The sequence below is a fragment of the Sceloporus occidentalis genome, unplaced genomic scaffold, assembly GCF_023333645.1.
Source record: "Sceloporus occidentalis isolate IW3139 unplaced genomic scaffold, rSceOcc1.0.p SCAF_1, whole genome shotgun sequence".
NCBI lineage: Eukaryota > Metazoa > Chordata > Lepidosauria > Squamata > Phrynosomatidae > Sceloporus > Sceloporus occidentalis.
The window spans coordinates 289264831-289286657 of record NW_028316981.1 but is presented as its reverse complement, the minus strand read 5'-3'; the positions used below and the strand labels follow the sequence as shown (position 1 = coordinate 289286657).

At 38.5% G+C, this 21827-nt stretch overlaps 1 protein-coding gene across 1 annotated transcript in view; it reads left to right on the top strand.

The window, feature by feature from the left end:
* ITGA1 (integrin subunit alpha 1) overlaps nucleotides 1-14801 on the top strand; it is a 92075-nt gene extending 77274 nt beyond the window's left edge. Inside the window, exons 25-30 of the mRNA XM_089495763.1 lie at nucleotides 1583-1696; nucleotides 2863-2970; nucleotides 5919-6023; nucleotides 7102-7194; nucleotides 9011-9127; nucleotides 12810-14801. Coding sequence (XP_089351889.1) covers nucleotides 1583-1696; nucleotides 2863-2970; nucleotides 5919-6023; nucleotides 7102-7194; nucleotides 9011-9127; nucleotides 12810-12854 — 582 coding nt within the window. The 3' untranslated portion in view covers nucleotides 12855-14801. The remainder of the gene's footprint in view (nucleotides 1-1582; nucleotides 1697-2862; nucleotides 2971-5918; nucleotides 6024-7101; nucleotides 7195-9010; nucleotides 9128-12809) is intronic.
* The last annotated feature ends 7026 nt before the right edge of the window (nucleotides 14802-21827 follow it).

Below are 21827 nucleotides of genomic sequence, written 5' to 3'. Positions count from 1 at the left end.
AACCCCTAAAATCTTTTTGAAAGTTGGGGGGTCGTCTTAATACACCGGGAAGGCTCCGCTGCCGGCACGAGGGCCGCTGGCCTTCTCCTCCTCCCAGGCCCCGTGGAGCCCGGGAAGGAGCGCCGCGGCCTGGCGCGAGGGCCGCCAGCCTTCTCCTCCTCCCAGGCCCTGCGGAGCCCAGGAAGGAGCGCCGCGGCCTGGCGCGAGGGCTGCCTGCCTTGCCCTCCTCCCAGGCCCCTGGGGAGGCTTGGAAGGTGGGCCGCAACCGGCGCGAGAGCCGCCGGCTTTCTCCTCTTCCCAGGCCCCCCGGGGAGGCTTGGAAGGAGGGCCACTGCCAGCGCAAGGGTCGCCAGCCTTGCTTTCCTCCAAGGCCCCACGGAGCCCGGGAAGGAGCGCCGCGGCCTGGCACGAGGGCCGCTGGCCTTCTCCCTCCTTGGATTTTAAGGAGGGAGTCTTATACGGCGAGTATATCCCAAATTCTATATTTTTACTGGAAAAGTTGGCGGTCATCTTATACGCCCAGTCGTCTTATACGCCGGAAAATACGGTACTCCTTAATTTTACCGACTTTACAGTGCTGTGTATAATTACAGCGCTCTAGAAATAAAGTTTAATAATAATAATAATAATAATACCTATGTTATACAATACTTTAAAAAGTTTTACAGGGTCATCTTGATTTCTTTTAAGGTGCCAGTGCTCTACATCCAACATTACACTAATGGACATCTACTCACGACGTAAAGCCCCTGTATAAGGCTTTATGTGCGCATGCATGCATGCACACATACATTCTGCTAGTGAACACAATTCCAGGATGGACCCAACTATATTTCATTCAGTGTCACATTTCAATCTCATAAACTCCCTGGGCAGTGGAGACCTTTACCCAAAGACAACTCCCTTGTGTAAAGTTCTGTTTGGTAAAGGAATAAGATGTTAAGTTCATAAACTCCTTGGCTCATCAGAGATCTTTTCAAAAAACAGGCTGCCCTGGAGAGTGGTTATGAAGATACTTCACTAAATTATTCATTCTTGATAAAATAGGTTGTCTCATAAATTCAAGACAACCTGTTGAAAATTTGTTGACCCTTCCCCCCCACCATGAGATTTTTCATCTCCAGCATCAGAACAAGGCAACAATGGCTTTTTTTCGTGAAGGTTTCTACAATTCGAAATCACTTTTGCCTCTGTACAAAATTAATGTCTTTTTCTTTTGTGGAGCAAGAGAGAGCAGGTACAGGAGGCCTGCTTGCTTGATTCAAAAGTTACAAACAACCCATCTGATTTTAATTTTGAATAGTCTGTGAATAAGGCAGCATCTATAGTAGTTTAGAAACATGTAATTCTCACAAAAATAATTCTCACAAATGCCCTTGAAACCAACAGATTGTCTCTCACAAGTAAGGAGAAAAACTGCAATTTTTCATTCTCATATAGAAAGAGACACATGGGAATTTATATCCTACTATAAAGTAGCTTTATTTCTTGTTAGGCATTTTAGGATGAATGAAGGAGATATTAATAAAGGATGAAGATAACATACCAGTAAATAATTATGCTCCATTCTTCTTGTCTTTAGATTGAAAGGGGTGAATATTTTCCAATGCCACAGATTACGTTACAGATCTCATTCCCTCACATGGATTCAGTAAAAAACCCTATTCTCTACTTAACAAAGATATCATACTCAGAGGTAAGTTAGTTATATATTTTAAAATTTACTCTGCTACTTCAAGATAAGCTTTGGTTTTCATATTGTAGAGGACATCTCATTTCATGGTACTCAGCCATTCTGATACCCTTCAGATTATTTTGTCTTTTCAATGAATATTTTCTGATCCTTTTTGCAATGTATAATAAATTTTATAATTTAGATTCCCTAACTCCAGTAAAATAATCAAATAAGATTATACAAATTAACTTGGTTACAAATTGGAAACAGAATTTAGTTTCCATGGATGGAAGAGCTAATTCTGTCTCCAGAATGCAGTAGAAATGAGCAGAAGAATGTGTATTCGGTTCAACAATTTCTATTCTTCTGCTCTTTCCACCAAAATTCCACTGGTGAAAGTGATAATTTTTGTAAACATAAAAAACTCCACAAAAACATTACGAATACAGAAAACCTCTTTCAGAAGTTGGGAAGCACTTAAACAATGAGGGATGTATTGCTGGGACAGAAGGGAGAAGCAGTCAAAAATGACCTCTTTGCTGCCTTTTCATCTGCAGAGATGTTCTAAGTGGGACTCCAGTTGAGGGATGCTTCTGTAATTCCAGCAGAAAAACCTTCTGGAACAAATCTTCTGAACCTTTGTTGTTGTGTCCTGGAATGACCGAGTTGGTCAGTGTGGTCTGAATCCTTTTGTCAGACCAGATTAAAATAGAGTCTACAATCCTACAATGTCTACAATAGGATTTGCTTATGTATCACCTTACCATTGAACATGTGATTGAATGGTCTTCTACTCTAGTTGGGAGCTGCTGCTGCTGCTGTTATTATTGTTATTTTCTTACCCTCCTCTCTCTATCGATCAAGATCAGGAACAAAAAGAGATTGAAATGTAACAAACAAAATCAGTTAGCAACACATAACATCAGTTATAAGAGCATATAAAACCTAGACATAGTTTAAAAAACAGTCATTCCAGAAAGGTATGCTATAGGGACTGGGGCTTCATTACATTGATTTGAAATGTTGGTTCACTGCATCTGCCCTCCCCTCCCCCCCAATACCCATGTGGTTTATTACTTATTTGTTTCAAAAGAATAAAATTAATATTTGTTTCTAAATTTTAATCTCTATTAAAGCTACATGGATTACTAATGAGATTTTTCATTCTTCTCTTCTCTCTGTAACAGAATGTGCAATGCCAAAGCAGCCATCCCACCGATGCATTAAAGATTGATGTTCCTGGCCATTCCTTTGTGGTGCCAAAAACACAAGAGCCTCTGAATGATGCACAAATAGTATGTTTGTTTGAACATTCATTAGGTTAATCTGAATATTCCAGTTGGAAACAAGGCAGGACTATTTAATCCCCCCCCCCCCGATTATTTTAGCAACTCATAGACATTTCACTGTAATTATTGCTTATGCTCACATTCATATATATGCTGAACTCACTGAAAATCATAGAGTTTGGAAATTTTGCTGGATTAGGTATTCTGGGAGGTGAAGTCTAAAAACAGTTTTTGACACTCTGGCTACTAAAGAAGCAGATGCAGCTGTGATTGTTCCACTTATGAAAGTGATTTCTTATTCTGAAGTAGTTGGTAAGAAATATGTGGTTATTAGGATTATAATTTTAAATTTTGAAAACCTTTAACCTTTCAGATCTGGATTACAACCCCGTTTACACTGTTGTCAGCAGAAACTGTACTTGTGTAAAGCTCAATTTTTATTTATTTAATGCAGTAAACGTTGTTGGGTGTTCTTCCCTGTACATCCAGTTTTATTTCCAGCCATATGTCAGTTACTGGGGGGGAGGGAGGTTCAGGCTGAGAGGAAGCAAATTATTACTTTTTTCTATGTTGTTTTTTTAAAGAACACCTTTTTATTTTAAAAAATGGCTCAAAAAATAAAATTAAAGCGTCTGAAAAGAAAGGAAGATCTGTGATTTATAAACAGAAGTATCAAACTTCTGTCACTAGATGGCACTCAGTTCAAAGATTTCCAGGAATAACTGACGAAATATTGCTATTAAAAGGAAAACTAAATATCAGGAGTTCTGTGACACCTTGAAAATTAACAGATAGAATTTCACATGAGTTTTCATGGACTATAATCCACCCCCTCAGATGCGGGAAGGAATACAATATTCAAGAATGTATGTGCAATTTCATTGTTATGGAGGTGAAATTAGAGTAAAATAACATACAAAAGATGACACCTGCATTATTACTACTGAATAACTATCAGGTGTAGAATCATAGAATCATAGAGTTGGAAGAGACCGCAAGGACCATGCAATCCAACCCCCTGCCATTCAGGAACTCTTAATCAAAGCATCCCCGAAAGATGGCCTTCCAGCCTCTGCTTAAAGGCCTCCAAGGAGGGAGATTCCACTACACTCTGAGGGAGTGTGTTCCACTGTCGAACAGCCCTGACTGTCAGGAAGTTCTTCCTAATGTTGAGGTGGAATCTCTTTTCCTGCAGCTTGCATCCATTGTTCCAGGTCCTAGTCTCTGGAGCAGCAGAAAACACGTTAGCTCCCTCCTCAATATGACATCCCTTCAAGTATTTAAACAGGGCTATCATATCACCTCTTAATCTTCTCTTCTCCAGGTTAAACATCTCCAGCTCCCTAAGTCGTTCCTCATAGGACATGGTTTCCAAACCCTTCACCATTTTAGTTGCCCTCCTTTGGACACGCTCCAGTTTCTCCGCATCCTTTTTTAATTGTGGTGCCCCGAACTGGACACAATATTCCAGGTGGGGCCTGACCAGAGCAGCATAGAGTGGCACTATTACTTCCCTTGATCTAGACACTATACTTTTATTGATGCAGGTACATCCAGGCTTCTGGGTGGTAAGGCTCCTTTTTGGCTGGAAGGTTCTTTTCTTCTGTTGGCCATGTCTCATCTCTCTCCAGTAGCTGGAGAAAGTTGTTTACTTCCTCCTCCATCCTTGGTCTGGGATTACTGCTAGCTTTCCTGAGCAGCACTTGCTGTTGGCTTTGAGGGATTTAGTTTGGTGTTTTGTTAGCTGGTCTGGGTGAATGACACCCGCCCTTCCTAACTCTCAGGGAAGAAATCTACCTGTTGTTGTTTCTATCCTACCTTTGTCCCAGTTCAGGACTCAAAGAAGCTTATAAATTAAAAAAAAAAACACATTGTAAAAAATTCATAAGCTACAACAGTTAAAACCTGACATGGTTTGGGTCCAGGTTATCTATGAGATCACCTTCTCCCATATATCCACCACATACAATCAGGTTCTTTGGTTGACATTTGCTCCAGGTGGTCAGTACTAGGTTAAGAACTGTCAGCTGGAAGACTTTTTCTTCAGCTGCCCCCAGACTGTGGAACAACCTGCCAGAAGAGATGGCTGAGTATGCTGTTTGAATTTAAACAGCATTAAAGACCAGTCTCTTCTGGCAGGCCTACTGTATCTGGATGGTTTTTAAATTGTGAATTTTAAATGTGGATTGTTTAAATGTATGTCTTATTTGTCCTTTGAAATTGATGTGAGTGTTGTATATATTTTTAATCTGTCATTGTTCTTTGCCTGCCTCAATCCGTGGGTTCTCTGCTTCGATCCATAATACAATCAAAAATTCAAACCAGATTAAAATATCCATCATATGCACGCACACACATACATGCACCAGCACAACAACTAGCAAGATCCTGCACATTGTTTAGATGGCACAGGCCTTATATGGTCACTCACAAAATGCTTGTCAAAATTCAAAAGTCTTCATTTGTGTGCAAAAAGAAAGCAGGAAGGATGCCAATCTAACTTCTCTTACAAAGGGAGTTCCAGAGTTTGGGAGGAGCCACTGAGGAGACCCTCTCCCATGTTCCCAGCAGATGAAGCTTTGAGAGTGGCCTCCTTAGTAAATTTCAAAGCACAGGCTTGTTCATAAGGCAGAATACAGTCCTACAAATAACCTGGACTTGAGCCATATAGGGCTTTATAGGTCAAAACCAGCACAGTGAATTATGTCCAGTAATGGGCAGGCAGCCAATGAAGCTGTTGCAACAAAAGAATTATGCATTCACATGAACTTCTCAATTGCACATCCCCAGATCAACTGTGTAGTAATAAACTTTGAATTGGAGGTCCTCATTGTGACAGCTCCTATAGACAAACACATGTCCCAAGAAGAGTGAAAAATGAAAGCATTTTACTCTGGACAGTCATGTTTTACAAATGTGTCATTCCTAATATATGTTGTTGATCCTTCAAACAGAACTGTGATTCATATGACTGCATATCTATTAACTGTACTGTGGCCCCATCAGATGTAACTCACGTAAACATTTCACTCCGACTCTGGAAACGTACCTTTATAAAGGTGAGTGAAATCTGCCTCATTCAGCCATACTAAGGAAGTAAACCTATGTCATGATCATGTACCTATACTAGCCACATTTATCTTTCCGCAGAGGAATATCCATCTTTGTTATATTCTGAATTTAGCTACAACTTTGACTCTGTGACTTCTAACCCATTATTCCAAGCTCTGGTGTAACACTTATCATATTCTTCTGTACACAGCATGTCCTGGGTCATATAGAATAGTCCTTAAGTATAACTACACTACAGAGCTATAGAAGACTGATAGCATTCTAGCTACCATGGCTCTTTCCTTCAGAATTTGTGGTTGAATTTTCTGCTAGAGAACTTTAGTCCACTCTGAAATGGAGCTCTCTGGCAGAAGATTATAAGTGGCTCACCAAACTAGAAATCCCAAGATTCTGTAGCATACAAGACAGTTAAGGTGCTGTAACTGTGTAGCATAGAACAATAGTATCCAAAATCCACAAAACAGTGATACCTTTATAGGGCTATCCAGAATGCATAGTGCAAAATTCAAAATGCAAAATACATGATGCAAGCTTTCCAAGCTCCACTGGCTTCTTCATCAGGCAAAGGTGTTAAAAATTGTACACACACACACACACACACACATATATATAATGACAATGTTAGTCACAGGCCTGCATTTTCTCAATTTGTTGTTTTTGTTGTTGTTGTTGTTCTGTGGAGGGATAGCTATGCAAGGAGGCCCCTCCTCCTTTTGGCCACGTAGCACTGGGAACAAAACATATGGGTAATATAGATACATGCTTTTCAACTGTAGTTTGAGTGTCTGCACTGGTTGCAAGGAATCTGGTGACCAATATGAAAGGGTTGCATATTTTCTTCATCCTTTCTGGATCAAGCCAGAGTCCTGCTTTAAATCTCTCAAAATGCTATTTACTGATTATTAAATATATACAAGATATGATAGACTCAATAGACTCATTTTTATTTCACAACACACTTTCACTGATGTTGTCTCTTGTAAGCAAAGCAGCTCTTTTCTTATCCATCTTTGAAATCTGAAACATCTCCTGAGTGTCAATCATTGTGCCTTCATTTTATTTTAGGCAAGTATTCACAGTGCAGAGATCACAGCAAAAGCATTACTTCAAAGTGAAAATTCATCACTGATATTGAAAAAAGAAAATGAAAAAGTAGAGGTGAGTTCTACCAGATTCTGTTATACACTGGAAGCTTAATCAATAAACTAGTTAATCCCAGAAAGAAAGAAAGAAAGATCTAAGCCTGAACATTTACTAGGTAGTAAGTCCTATTAAAAGTAGAGAATCTTACTTCTGAGTTTTGAATCCATGACTTTCCTTCCCCCCCCCCCCCCAACCTCTGCATTCAAACCATTATGGTTCAGGTTACAGTCTGGCTCTTTCAGACATCGGCAGTATCTGAATCAGCTTAATTGGTTTTGGGAAAATAGGACCTAACTCCAGTTATTCCAACTAGAGTCCAGAGGTTCAGTTCAGTCAATGTTGGTTCTAGTTGGTTCTGAGTGTTAAGCCAATGGCTAGAATCCTTCCGGTGTTTTAAACATGGATGAGTTCCCCTGCAGAAGCAGTTAGACATTTTTGTCGGGTGCAGAATGGTCACATTCACATGAAGATTACAGAGGTGCCACTATACATGTGGCACCATTGTAGATGGATGTGCACTGCCCATGCATGCACTAGGTGTACATTGCACATGCATGTGATTGTGCATTGAGTTGTACATTTGGTGTCCTGGTTCAGTTGCACAATGTTGCTATTCAACACAAGCATTTTATATTACAATCGATCTGTAACTGAATAGAGATAAACTGTGCAAGTACAATCTTGGCCAATGTGTAAATTATATTTCTGGTGGTGGCTGCATAAGAAAACTGCATTATACATATGCATCTTCGCATCATCATCTCCAGCATGGAAATTATTTTTTCCATATGTGGCAGTTTTATACTTACTGTTTAAAAACTGGATGCATCCAGACTGATTATAAAGACCAGAAAGTCCCAGATTTTGTTTCTGTTCTTACTTATTTTATTTTGGAGATCCATACACCTTTAATTCATCACAGAATATATTCTGTCAGTTCTCATGATTTATTTTAACCTAGTATGAAATCAGGAAAAAAAACCAGGAACAAAATCTTGGACTTTTCAATCAGACTGAATGTACCCTGTAAAAAGGAATTAAAATAACAGGCTTTTCTATACTTAGCTCAGTTTCTGGGTTGGATCAAGACTCGGGCTGTACAAACTGGTACTTTGAACATTGGCATGCTCAAAGCCCTTACCACGCCGCATGAGTGCCATTTTGGCATGCGCCCATCCACACATGTGCCATGACGACGCATGCCACGTGCAGCACCCAAATGGTGCAATGCATGGCGCATCAGCATGCCTATAGCACCTCTTCCAGGACGCAAAAGAAGCCCCATTTTGGGGGGCTTATTTTTGCTCCCTTGGGAGGCTGTGGCATGTAGTTGCCGCAGCCTGAATCTTGGGCAAACAGGGGTGGCGTCCCGCCGCCTGTCTGTACAGCCCCTTTATTCTTTTAGGACACCCTACAGCTTGAGAGATCCAGTGTGGTTTAGACTAGGACTCGATTGGACTACAGTTTGATTTAGCCATGGAAACCCAGTAAGTGGCCTTGGGTGAACTACACTCCCTCAACCTAAGAGGAAAGCAATGAAAAAACTCTGAATAAACTTTGACAAGAAAACTCCATGATAAGTTGGGTACAGGTCAAGTCAACTTAAAGGCACATAACAACACAGGAGATCCATTGAAATGAATGGGATTTCAATTAATCATCATTGTTACATATATTTCAGTGGCTTACTCTTAAGTATGATTAAGCCTAGATCCAATCCACTATGTTATACTTCTAAAATGTAATCCAGACTAATTGCAGATTCAATTCTATGGCATTGCACTATTTAAAAATATTTAAAAATAACTTTTTTTTCTTTAATAATTTTCAGACTATTATTAAAATTTCAAGAGACCTTCCTCCTGGCCATGTACCATTATGGGTTATTCTGCTGAGTGTATTTGCAGGACTTCTGATCCTTATGTTACTTATATTCGCATTGTGGAAGGTATGGTACTTCCATTGCTTGCTCTCTATTTGGATTTTCAGAATCTTTAGCATTTCAGATTTCTTTTTCTTCCTGTGCAAATCAGGTACCTTTCACACTCTATGGTTTTTAATTGTTGATTTTTACCCTTATATGGTTTAATCCTTTTTTAAGGGGGGAGAGATTATGTATACAGTGGGCCAGGCTACTTATAGGTGTCTTTCAGCATACGCTGAAGCTGCCTGGGAAACGGTTCAATGCCCGGGGAGCACGCATGGCCGCACAGCGAGCATGAGCCCCATTATTTCCAATGGGGCTCACAAATGGTGCATGTGGCTGTGGGGTGTGTACACAGCCGTGCAGCGAGCACAAGCCCCATTGGGCTCAAGCATATACGTTTTTTGCTTTACGTGGGGAGGGGTCCAGAACAGATCCCCGGGTAAAGCAAGGGCCCACTGTATATTGATGTATTTTAATCTTTGTACACCTCTTTCATTGTCTCAACAAAAAGCGGGATGGAAATAAAAGTTTTATTATTATTATTATTTATTATGAGGTTCAGGAATGAGAGACCAACAGTAACAGAGTAACATGATTGCTCTCTGCCAATTATCATACATATAAAGGAAGGTCTGAGTACTAGGACATAGGGCAAGTAATGTCAGTGTCATCATTACTGTTTCAAATGATCATCTTTAATAATAATAATAATAATAATAATAATAATAATTTTTCTATTTCCACCTCTCCCTGCGGATTGAGGCAGGATCCCATCAATATCAGCAATACAGTTTACAAAATACATAACAAATTAAAAACATCATCATATAACCACAATATACAGTAAAATACAGTACAATACAATACTAGTCAATGCTAGTCAGCCAGCAATATTACAGTAGGGGAAACAATGCATCTGATTCATCTGTTTTTCCATATAATCTAAACGGGGTGGGAATCTTCACTATAGCAGGTCAGGTGGATCTTGATAGGTTTTACTGAATTATCCATTTCTAATATGATTATATCATAAGTGAATTATACAGGGTTTCCAGGCAACTTTAAAAAAATAAAAGATTACATGGTTCTAGGGTGCTCACTGAAGAAATATAAAATCTGGAGGCTTTTTTATAAGGGAGAAAATATTAGTTCACCATTTCCAAATATTGTTGTTCTGTCGGTGTTTATCAAATCAAACTTTACAATGTGTACATGTAGCCTTCCCAATATTTTGGATTCTATGTCCCATCAATTCCAGCCAGCATGGCCAAAAGTCAGTGGAGATGGGAGTTATAGATCAACAGTATCATGGAGGGGGGAGGTTCCCCTGGGTTTGGTGTTTCATCTCCAGTCCTTTTTTGATTCCAAAAAAGCCTGGGTACATCACTTTCTCTCTTTGAAAAAGGCACTGTTTCTAGAGGTCCGTCACTGGTTTCAGACTGGCATATTTTCGGTGCTGAATATAAATATGAAAAAAGTTTTGTGGGCCTTTCCCACTTTTTCAATCATAAATATTTGAGGAGGGATATGAATGAATAAAGCAAGATTCTGAACTCGCCAGAATGACATATAAGTCAGCAAAACACAAGGCTACTTCTTTAAGATGATTTTATAATTCTCATGAGGTTTCTCTGTCCCTTTTGGCATAAGTATTTCTTCTGGTCTTCAAACTTTGCACCATTATAGTTGCACTGAGCTGTTAATAGTAGTGTGTCTTGGAGTGATACACTGATTGCACATTCATTGTAGTTAGGATCTGGGTGTCATCAAAAACTTGACCACAAGTGGGCAGACCTGTTAAAGGTAAAGGAAGAAACTACATCTTGAGCTTCCTTTATCCGAAATGCTTGGGATTAGAAGTGTTTTAGATTTCAGACTTCTTCAAATTTTTGCAATATTTGCATATACATAATGTGAACAGATGAGCAGGAGCACCACAGCCACCACCTTGAAGGCACAGGAAACAGAAGAATGCTCACCTGGTGGCTGGAGCTTACTACTGCCTTCACTGCTGCTTTACCCCATTTTATATGTAAGAACTTCCACATCCATGTTTTTTGTCATCTGCACAGAGTTCTAAAACCAAAACCCCAGAGGTGCGGTAGGCCCACTGTACAGGTATCACAGCTGAAGGGGGCTAGAAGGTTCTTCACCCCACCCTTGGGGACACTGAATAAACTGTTCTGCACCTGCATTTTGACTGTGGCCTACCACATGGGGTCAGGTGTGACCTTTTTGACTTGTAGCATCATGTCAAAACTCAAAAAGTTTCAGATTTTGAAGGATTGGGGATTTTCGGATTAGGGATGCTCAACCTTTACTAACTTACTGGAAGTACAGTATATGCATAATTTGATTCAAGCATCAATATTTTACACTTGTACAAATGACAGCAGTGTTAATTCAGGAGTCCCAGTTATTATTAACATGCCCAAAAGTTCATTATATTTTATGGGAGGTGGAATAACTGATTCAAAAGTCATTGGATTTGATAGCAGTGCCTCTATTGACCCAACTAAGGAAGTCACAGCCCTGAGTTTACAAGAACTGAGCATGGCTGTTGATGGTCATTCATAGAGTTCCTATAAGTGAATGCTGACTTGATGGTAAATAACAACAACATAGGCTGAGCATAAGGTTGAGGATCACAGCATAACATTCCAATAGATTCCTCTTCCCCAGTTGATTTTACAGTGCCATAAGATTTCCTGCAGGGATTGCATGAGCCCTGCTTGCATTTCAGGGACATTTCAAGCATGACCGATTTGCTTACCCAACTACTTTGTTGGCTCTTACCTCAAATTAACTTGTCACATTCCTTATTGTGGGATGAAACCAACCACTTTGGACTAATTTCACACATGTATTTTTGCACCTATATTCTCAAAGAATTAGGTGGGAACCGAACAATAAGATATTAGCCCACTCCTGCCCCATGGCAACTAGTGGCTTGAATGTCAATGGAGGGATCTGCACTGCAGAAAGTGTGACACCACTTTAACTGCCATGGCTCAATCCTGTGGAATTCTGGGATTCATAGTTTTGTGGTAGCAAAGGTCTTAGATAAAAAAGGCTAAATATCTCACAAAACCATAAATCCCAGAATTCTGTAACACTGAGTCATGGCAGTTAAAGCGGTGTCAAACTGCATTATTTCTGCAGTACAAATTAGACTGTAGATCCACTCAGGTTTAGTCCAAATTTGAAGGAGCTATTCAAGGTGCTGAACTACTTTAGCACCTCTCTGGATAGCACCTTTTAAGTGTGGAGTAAAATCCAGACAGTAGATTCACATCCCCACTGGTATTGCAGCTGCCCATGATAGTAGTATTAGGTTGCTCAGTCTCCAAATGTTCATCTTTAAATAGCCAGGATGGCACCCAAAACAGAGTTATCAGCATATCCAAAATATGCAAAATTATAAAAATACATATATTTAAGAAATATTACCACACAGCAATTGTGAACCCTGAAACAGTCTACTAGGGACTAAAGGTGGTCTACAACCACAAAATCCTTACTGACTGTTGAGGGAACAAATGAAAAATTGGATGGGAGGCAGAATGGAAAGGAATATTCTGAGAGATAGCATGGCTGGCAGGTAGCCTAAACAGGTTCACATTCTGCTGCAATGTTTTCCACTTCCATTTTTTGCTGATAAATTTTCCAAGCTGAATTTAAATACCTCCTACTCCTTTTATAGGCTGGATTTTTCAACAGGCCCTTAAGAAAGAAAATGGAGAAATGAAAAGTCCTCAAAGGGAAACCAGCAGTTCTACAATGATCACTCCTCAGGCCTTCGTCAGAAATAAGACTGTAAAAGAATTCCTTGCGTGTTGTGGTCACCAGGTTTTCTTCCACATCAACAGAGAATATCTAACACTTAAAGAAAAGAAAACTAACAAATCAAAGGGAATGAAAGAGGTAGTACTGGGGAAAAAACATATTTTTCTTTTCTTTTGACATGGGGAGGAATGAAAGATCCATGGTTGTTCTGTGTGTTTTGGAAAGGTTGTGGCTTCTCTTTTGCAAATATCCTTTTGAAGTGGAAATACAAACTACTTTTGAAACTGAGGAGCATTTTAAAAACAGTTTGGGATACAGCCAGGGTGGGATGGGAGTTCTTCTACTGACCTGTTTATGGAGGTCTTAACACATTGATTATTACTTTTAAAGCACAACATTAATGCTGCCATCCCAAGTGCATTTTCATGGAAGCATGCTCTATTGAACTCAATCTGTGATAAGTATGGGAAACTTGCCTTTTATAAACTTGTCCTTTCACTGATCCAAGATAGGGCTACAGGGATAGAAATCTCTCAGTTTATTTCTTGTTTTCAGTAAGTAAAAGTTCAAAACTTGGTACTTGACTAATCATGAATTCCAGGCCTTGGATAGTCTATTACTTTCAGTAACACATCTGTTTATTTGGAAAATAAACCTTCAGAATGTTATCAGAGACACTATGAAATTTGATAGAGGCAAAACCAAGGCAGCTTCAGTTTTGCTTTACTGCAGTTGGTAAAGACTTATTGCTGAGTGGCAGAGCGCATGTTTTGCATGCAAAGGGTTCCAGGTTCAGTCCTTGCCACCTGCAGATATGGCTAGGAAATTCCCTGGTCAAAAATTAAAAAGCTGCTGCTGTGGTGAGATCAAAGACACAGTGGATCAAAACACGGTTCACTTTATAATAGTTTTCAATGTTCCTACTACAATAAGGTACATATATAAAGACTATATCATAAAACATAATTCAGTTGATGTCAACGATATAGGTCTTGTTCATAGAAAGAATGCAGATACAATTTCCTATTTATGAATTGTTTTATCCACAGAAAATGCCAATTTTGTATTTTAAAAAACCCACATTTGTATGTTTTTCATTCAGAGTAAATCTCAAAATGCACAGATTTGTACCTATCTAGAATTCTATTCATCAAGGTTTCCTGACACTCAAGAAATCCATTTTAAACCATTTTTGAAATTTTTCAATTATTATTTTCACCAACCCATTTGCTATTTCAGACAAAGAACAAAATAGCCTAGAAACATCTGCTTAAGATTCTAAATAAATTACATTTGCCTGTGATGTTTAAACTCAAGAGAATTGTGGTTTCTTTATGTTACATTCAGAGAGGACAACCTGGAAGGAAACTGTAATTTCAGAACCTGGGTCATTCTCAAACAATAGTTTAAAATAAATCACAGTTTCCTGAGTGTGAATGTCACAAAGAATTGTGGTTAGTTTAAAGTGGAAGTGTGATCTTCCAATCTCCTCCTTGTAGATGTGAAAGTGGAAAAGACAGAGGGCACACACAAGAACATGTCTAACTGCAGTTTGCGCACATAGCAGGAAACATTTAAAGTAAAGCTTGGAAAAAAAATACACTTTAGACTGTTTTAGACTGAATGTTGTAGTCCAGGAAGAAAAAGGCTGAGATTTTGCATCAGAAGGAGCATCAATGATACCAGAGCTCTGTCTCCTGATGCAAGCCCCCAAAAATCTACCTTATAAGCCAGGAAGTGATACCAGCCTACAATTTCAAGATGCTGGGAAGTGAAAAAGTGTCCAGTTTTCTGCTGGCAGTGAGGTACTTTATGACAGGCAACTGCAACAGGCCTTGCAGAGAATTTCAGTGCTTTGGAAATCTATGTTGTTGGCACTTCCTGGCTGCTAGAGTAGGGTTTTTTTTTTTTTTTGGGGGGGGGGGGGGCTTTTTGATTGTTACAATGGTGCAATGACTGTAAATGTGAATTCCAAAATTTATGAAGTCCTACATCTGGCTTATGACATAAGTACTGAACAGCAAGTCATCAGTCACTTTTATCAATTTTTATCAAGATCTGAAACAGGGCACAGTGTTGCTGCATTGAACATATGTGCCTATCTGAACTGTTATAATCATTTCCCTATGTCCCTGTAAAAATATTCCCATGACAATGAATGGTATATATCGCAATGGTTTCCTGACCAACACTGTATCACAAAATATGGGTAACGACAGTGTTTACTAGAGATTTCCTGAGCAATTGTTAAATATGAAGATGCTTATTATGGTGGGCAAAGATAATAACATAGTACTCTGAAAAGGACATGACCATTGTTGCTTTATGTCAATGGTGGGCAGCAGTCAGAGGCTATGAGGCTGCAGCTTGTCAAATTCAATTTTTACAACAGGAATTTATCTAGTACTCACTTCCTGTCCATTTTCTGTATTTAACAAAGGCCTCTCCTGGACCTAAAAATGGCAAAAGGGGGCCAAAGTGTGGTGAAAATACTCTACAGCATTTTTAGGGGGATTTGAGGCAACGTTTTTTAAAAAATGACCCCAGCTGGTGTTGGGGGCTACAGAGATGGCTGTGAGTCCACATGCAGCATATATGATACACTTTGCCTGCTTCAAGTAGAAATTGTGTAGATCATTGGTTGTTGGGCCACAGAAACATAATTTAGGAATAGGTATAAGCACAATCCTGAAAAGAGAAAGTTTCCCTTTTACAGTTTAAAATGAGACATGCAAATATTTTTATTTTAAAAAACAAAATCCAGCATTTAATTCCTTACATAACTATAGATGTTAGGTGTACATTTCTGGCACTTTCCTTTGCTTTCCCTTGAGTGTTTTGCCTGTACACTAAGGTGATATATGTGCATGGAGAAATTGCATTTCTGTGGTTTCACTGTAGACAATTGGGTTTGTTTTGAGTTTTTTGAAAGGGTGATCAGACTTGCATTCACCTTTTCAAAAATTCCAAGTGTGTACAATATATACTGGTTCTTGTGAACTCTGGTGCTGGTGTGCATTTTAAAGACTGAATGTAAAAATTTTCTTCATCAATCTGCCAACTGATGTGCACTGAGTGTGTTTGTTTGTTTCAAATAGCACCAACCATTAAGTAGCCTCTTTCCTGTATTTGTACAATTACTTATGTATATTGATACAATTTGTACAGTTAAATGGTTCCTTATATTTTTGTTGATTTAATCAATTCACTGAGATTATAAAAATGTGCTTGTACATAAAGGCCACTATCTTTATAGAAAAATAAGCCTGAACCAGTGTGTCTCGCCTGAATTCCATTAGAAATCCCAGCTTTCATTGCCATTGGCTGTGCTGACTAGGGCTTCTGGGAGTTGCAGTCCATCAATAACTGGTAGACCACACAAGTTCCACTAGTGATCAAAAAAGTCTCTGTAGCCCTGTTGGTAGGGCATTACAGAGTAGGATCTTTGTTTTGTTTCCTGACAGATTAAGAATGGTTGAGAGATTTTAAAGAATTCACAGATTATGAAGTTGGCAAGTTTCTGTAGTTGTGCCCAAGAAAGGAATTTGCAGCATGAATTCATCGCAGTCACATAGTTTCATATGAATAAACTGTATATTTTTTTCCTCTGGCAGTTGATGTTGTTAATGCTTGAAACAACTGCATTATCTGTATTCACTGCTTTCAAGAGTCCAGTTACCCAAGCAGAAGTAAAAGGAATGGAAACTATCAGGGCTGGCCCAAGATGTTTTGTGCTCGAGACAGAGCAGCAAATGGCACATGCACATACAGTTCAATGTACATAAGTAGCTGAAGCCAAGTTATTTTGGTAAATGAATTAGATGTTATTTTGGTACATGAAACAGAAAATCAGACAACTGGGTCTCCTTTTCCATGGCAGTAAAAATAAAACAGCAACAAATTAAATGGACAAATAGTATTAATTAGTATTCAAGGACATGGCCATGTTAGTCTGCTTTAGCATAAAAAGATATAAATGAGTCCTGTAGTGTAGTACCTTTGAGACTAAGAGAGAACACAATATTGTCTTTTGCATCTGATGCATTAATAGATAATAGATAAGAGTCCATGGAAGATTAAGCTAGACATTTGCTTTTTCTCAGGACTTTATTGCTCAGGAAAAGAAAGTTGAAACCAACTGGGAGTGTAATGGTTTCTCCATGTTGCTCCGCATGCCCTCGTAGTACTTCCACTCTCTTTTCAAGGAGAGACAGTAATTAAAGCATGCCTTTTGCTAACAGGGAAAATACCCTCAGGAAGAGAATGGAAGTGCTACAAAGTTATGCAGAGAGGCACAGAGAAAGCTGCTATGTTTCTGAACTTTTTTGCCTTTTATTAATTATTATTAATTATCCTTTTGTTATAATCAAAACCTGTTGTCTGAGGAGGCTATCTTTCTCTGTCTAATGGTAGGACTGACTCAAAAAGCTATAAGGAAATACAAAGCAGGCAGATTTGGATTCACATGTGCAATACTGCATTATAGTCAATGAGAACAAAAAAGGATTACAGTAAAAACAACGCAGTGCATAAACTGTTATAGCCCACATTATTTCTTGCTACTTATCAGCTGTGGAATTGTTTAAATGCATATTGAAGTAGCTATGATAAGTGCCTCAAAAACTACTGTGGATACTGTATATAGGAATACACTGAAATAGATGGAATGTTTAAATCTTCATAGAACATTGATGGCCTGGCCCTAAACACATTGATCCAAATCCAGTCAAATTTAGTCCTCTGTGAAAAAGTCCCATTGAAAACACTAGAAGATATTACAGGCATGACTAACTGACTTTCGTATATTGCAATGGATAATTATAGAAATAAATCCTATTTATTTTAAAGAACTCACTTTCAAACAAATGTGTCTTAGGTAATGATCTAAAAATTGAACTCAGTGATCTGTTTACTCCAGAGAAGTCTAGTTAACAGCAATTTAAACTACACTGGAGAATTTAGGTTGTATATTGGGGTTAGTTATTAATACAAATTGTTATGTTTTTCACATATATCATTCCATTTTGCATAATGAAAATGCTTTGCTATCCATTTGTCTTTTCAAGATAGCATGTAGATTAATGCAGATATTTACCAACACAAGTTTGGTATGGATATTATTTAATTTCAATATCTAATTTTTCTTTTGTGTCATATGTTATTTTTTCCCTTGAGCATTCGTTTTTTCTGTTTCTCTAAATCTTCTGGTCTACTAAGGGTTTGTTCATACATAATGACAAACCAAAGGAAAAAGGTTTGTACCCATGCACAGCTATTTCTCATTCCTTTCTCCCTTCTTACTTCAAAGCAGTTTCTGAAATCTTTTGCAAAATCCATCATTTGCCATTACAACCAACATGCATCACTTGCACTTGCCTTCAACTGAGGATTGTGAAACCAGCTTGAATGTGTTTTACAATACTGATTTAGATGGAAAGCACAAATCATAGTTTTCTAGTATTGGCTTAATGACAGGTTATGGCGCACTAATAATGGAGTTATTAGTTTACATGAAAAGCACAAGGAGACAAGAAGGAGACTTGTGAGAGCTCAAAGGTTTTTGCCATAGAATGAAACCATCAATTGCTTCTATTTTTAGACTCAAATATATTTTAGTATATGCAAAAATGAGAGCCAGCATGGCGAGCGCTTTGCACATTGGACTATGACTTTGAAGACCAGGATTTAAGTCCCCACTTGGCTATAGAAACCCACCGGGTGATCTTGACCAAGTCATACATTCTCAGCCACAGAGGGAAGCAAAGCACCTCAACCCTCTAAACAATCTTGCCAGGGGAGAAAGAAATGTTCCTTGATTTAAATAAATGTATAAAATTGAAGTAATGAGTAACTCATATTTTACAACAGGGGTGTGTAACATGTTTTTCTCCAGATGTTACTGGGCAGCAAATTCAATCAGCTCTTGCCAACATAGCCATTGGTGAGGGATTTCAGAATTGTAATCCAACATCATTTGGAGGGCCAAAAGTTGTCACCCTTGTGTTATAGCATAGATAGGCCAAGAAGCAAACCAACCACATAGGTTTCTTCTTGAAAATTTATTTCTAAAAATATTGTTTGTGGGAGAAGGCATGTGTGAGACAGTGCATGTTTGTGTATTACTAATACTATTGCACAACCCTGTCTGGAACTGTGAACACCCCCTTTGTTTAATAATAAACTACATATAGACTCACAACTTTAAGCTTTATGAATAATTATGACTCTGGCCACCTCTTAAGAAATTCTTAAGGATCAATTGAAATAAGTGTGTCTGCTGTACCTGCCCAGCCCCACTCCATCCCACCTATATGGAATTTACTAATAATTGGGGCTTTGCTTGAATTACATGGCTGAATTCTGTTCATGCTTTCTCAGAAGTCCCAGTAAGTGCAAATCATCCGACTCTCTGGTAATAGGACTGAAAATAATGAGACTAGGAATATAAATCTTTGTGTATTCATTCTTGCATGCAAGAGCAAAATAATCAATAATTTTGTCAGATACAAGTTTAGAATTAGTAAAGACTAAGCCAATGTCTTTAGACAAGTCAAAATTCAGTTATATGCCACAGCTGAAGAAGTGAAATGAGTACTAAAGGGCAATATGCTATGTGCATTGTATCACTTGAGGTAGGTTTCCTTTTAAACAGAGAACAGTAGAAGAGCTTACTTCTGCAAAATAGTTTAGTTTTTGTCAATGTGCATTCTTGTTCATGTTTCTCTAATAAAAAGAAATCAAATACCCTCCATTAATCGTATGAGTTTCTTTTTTCTGTATTGATTCTCTGCTCCATGCTTCATATATAATGACAAACATTAGAAGTTTCCAAACTGATAATTCTTTAGTGAGCAATAAGATTAGTTACAGTAGTAGTAGTAGTAAAAATGCTACAGTACTTTGACTAGGATCTCAAGATAAGCAGGAACTCTTTGTTCCCTGCCTTCATCTGCTACAGCCTCTACTAATGACTCACTGTCCTCTCCCACACTATTACCAGCATTTCTTGGGAGGTAGAAATTGCAACATTTTTGTATTGCAGTAGGATGAACAATCTGACACAGTGACAGAGGTGGCTTTATCAGATGCCTTCTTGAAACGTCATTTCATATCCTGCTTCATCATAGCATACGTTTCCTCAGTCTGATCATTAGAAGAAGCAAATAAAAGATAAGTGTCTATAGAAATAAATGTCACAATGCCTGTCTAGAAACAACACATGTTTAGAAAGATGACTTTGAATCTCACAAAAAAATGTAAGAATGCTAGCTTGCATGTGACAAAACTGTAAAACTGAACAATTCTGTTGTATGGCCACTTTTTTGTTTCTACAGCTCCCCCCCCCCCCCCCCCAGTTAGTGGTGCTGCATTTTCCCTCAAAATATTAATAAGCTCCTTCAATGTTTGTTTAAACATATGTCACAAATTATTTTGGCTTGGTACATATAATAAACCAAGCTGAAAAATGCAAACAAAAATAATAGATAAAACATACAACTCAGACACAATTTCATATTAGATTTGCCTTTTGGTAAATATTCTGTATTCACTGAGATTGTATCAAGGCTAACATTTTAATGAAGCCATTCTAGCTGGGAAAATAGATACTGTATATTGATTCTAAGGTTGTCTCCAATGCAATGTTAACACCACACTGCAGAATTTAGGACAGAGCATGTAATGTTATGGGTTTAGTTGTTACTTTTTAAAAATAATGTGTTACTTGTTATTCTACATTGAATGCATTAGTAAATGTGTGTTTTAGGTATGCATTTTAATGTACATCTATTTTTTAAAAAAAGAATTACCATAATTGTATTTTTAAAATACCTGAAAAATTGTTAAATTGTCAAAAATGTCCCCCAAACCACATAATATAGGAGTAGAGAGTAAATATTAATTGCATCAAAAATAATGTTACTTGGGGTTACCTTACTTTTTAAAAAATAACAATACTGGTAACATCATCATCACCTCAAATCAGACATTGTAGGTAATATTATCACTTGCAACACTTTCCACGGAAGCTCTGAATAAAGGCTCCATCTACTGTTGAATGAGTGGGACTCTGCTTGCAAAACAGTGGCCCCATTCCCACTCGCCCATTTGCCCTGGATAGAACTGAACAGATCCAGGTCCCCCCATATCGAATCTGCTCGGAAAGAAGTGCCCACTACCCGTTACCTCAATCAGGACAATTTGCCCCTCTGAAGTTCACATTTGCAGTACCGCTTTAAAATGGAGCCTCCTTTGTTATCAATCAAATTCACTTCCGCTTTTGTCAAAGGTGACATATCCTACAGCCATTGGCCAACGGAATTGGTTCTTTCTCCACTCCTTTAAAAAAAAACTGGCGGCAGTGTGTGCATATTCTGTCAACTTGTCAGATTTAAAAACCTCCAGGTGTGTGTGTGTTTTGTGTGTATTTGGGTCATTGCAGATGATGGCAACCCTAAAACAATTCCATCCTGGGGTTTGATTGGCAAGATTGGTTCCGAGGAGATTTGCCATTGCCTTTCACCTAAGGCTGAGAGAGTGTGACTCCCCCAAAGTCATGGGTTTCCACAGCCCTCTTTGAAACCCCTTCCCTTCCAGCCCAAAGTATTCGCATAATCTGTCACAACAACAACAATAACAACAACAACAACAACAAATGTCGCTTGTAGGGGAGGCCACCTGAATGCCATCTCTGCATCTTCTTTCTTTGCTTTCCCTCCGATTGCCACCCCAAAATGCCATCTATCCTTCTCTCCTCAGGATCTCCTTGCTCTGCCTCCGTTTTCAACCCCAAAATGACATCTATCCTCACCTCAGAATGCCATCTCTGCATCCTCTTGCTTTGCGACCCCAGAATGCCTTACATACACATATGTAGCAAAAGCATTCACACATTGTATCAATTTGCCAATTTAAAAGGAAACACAAGCATCTGCGT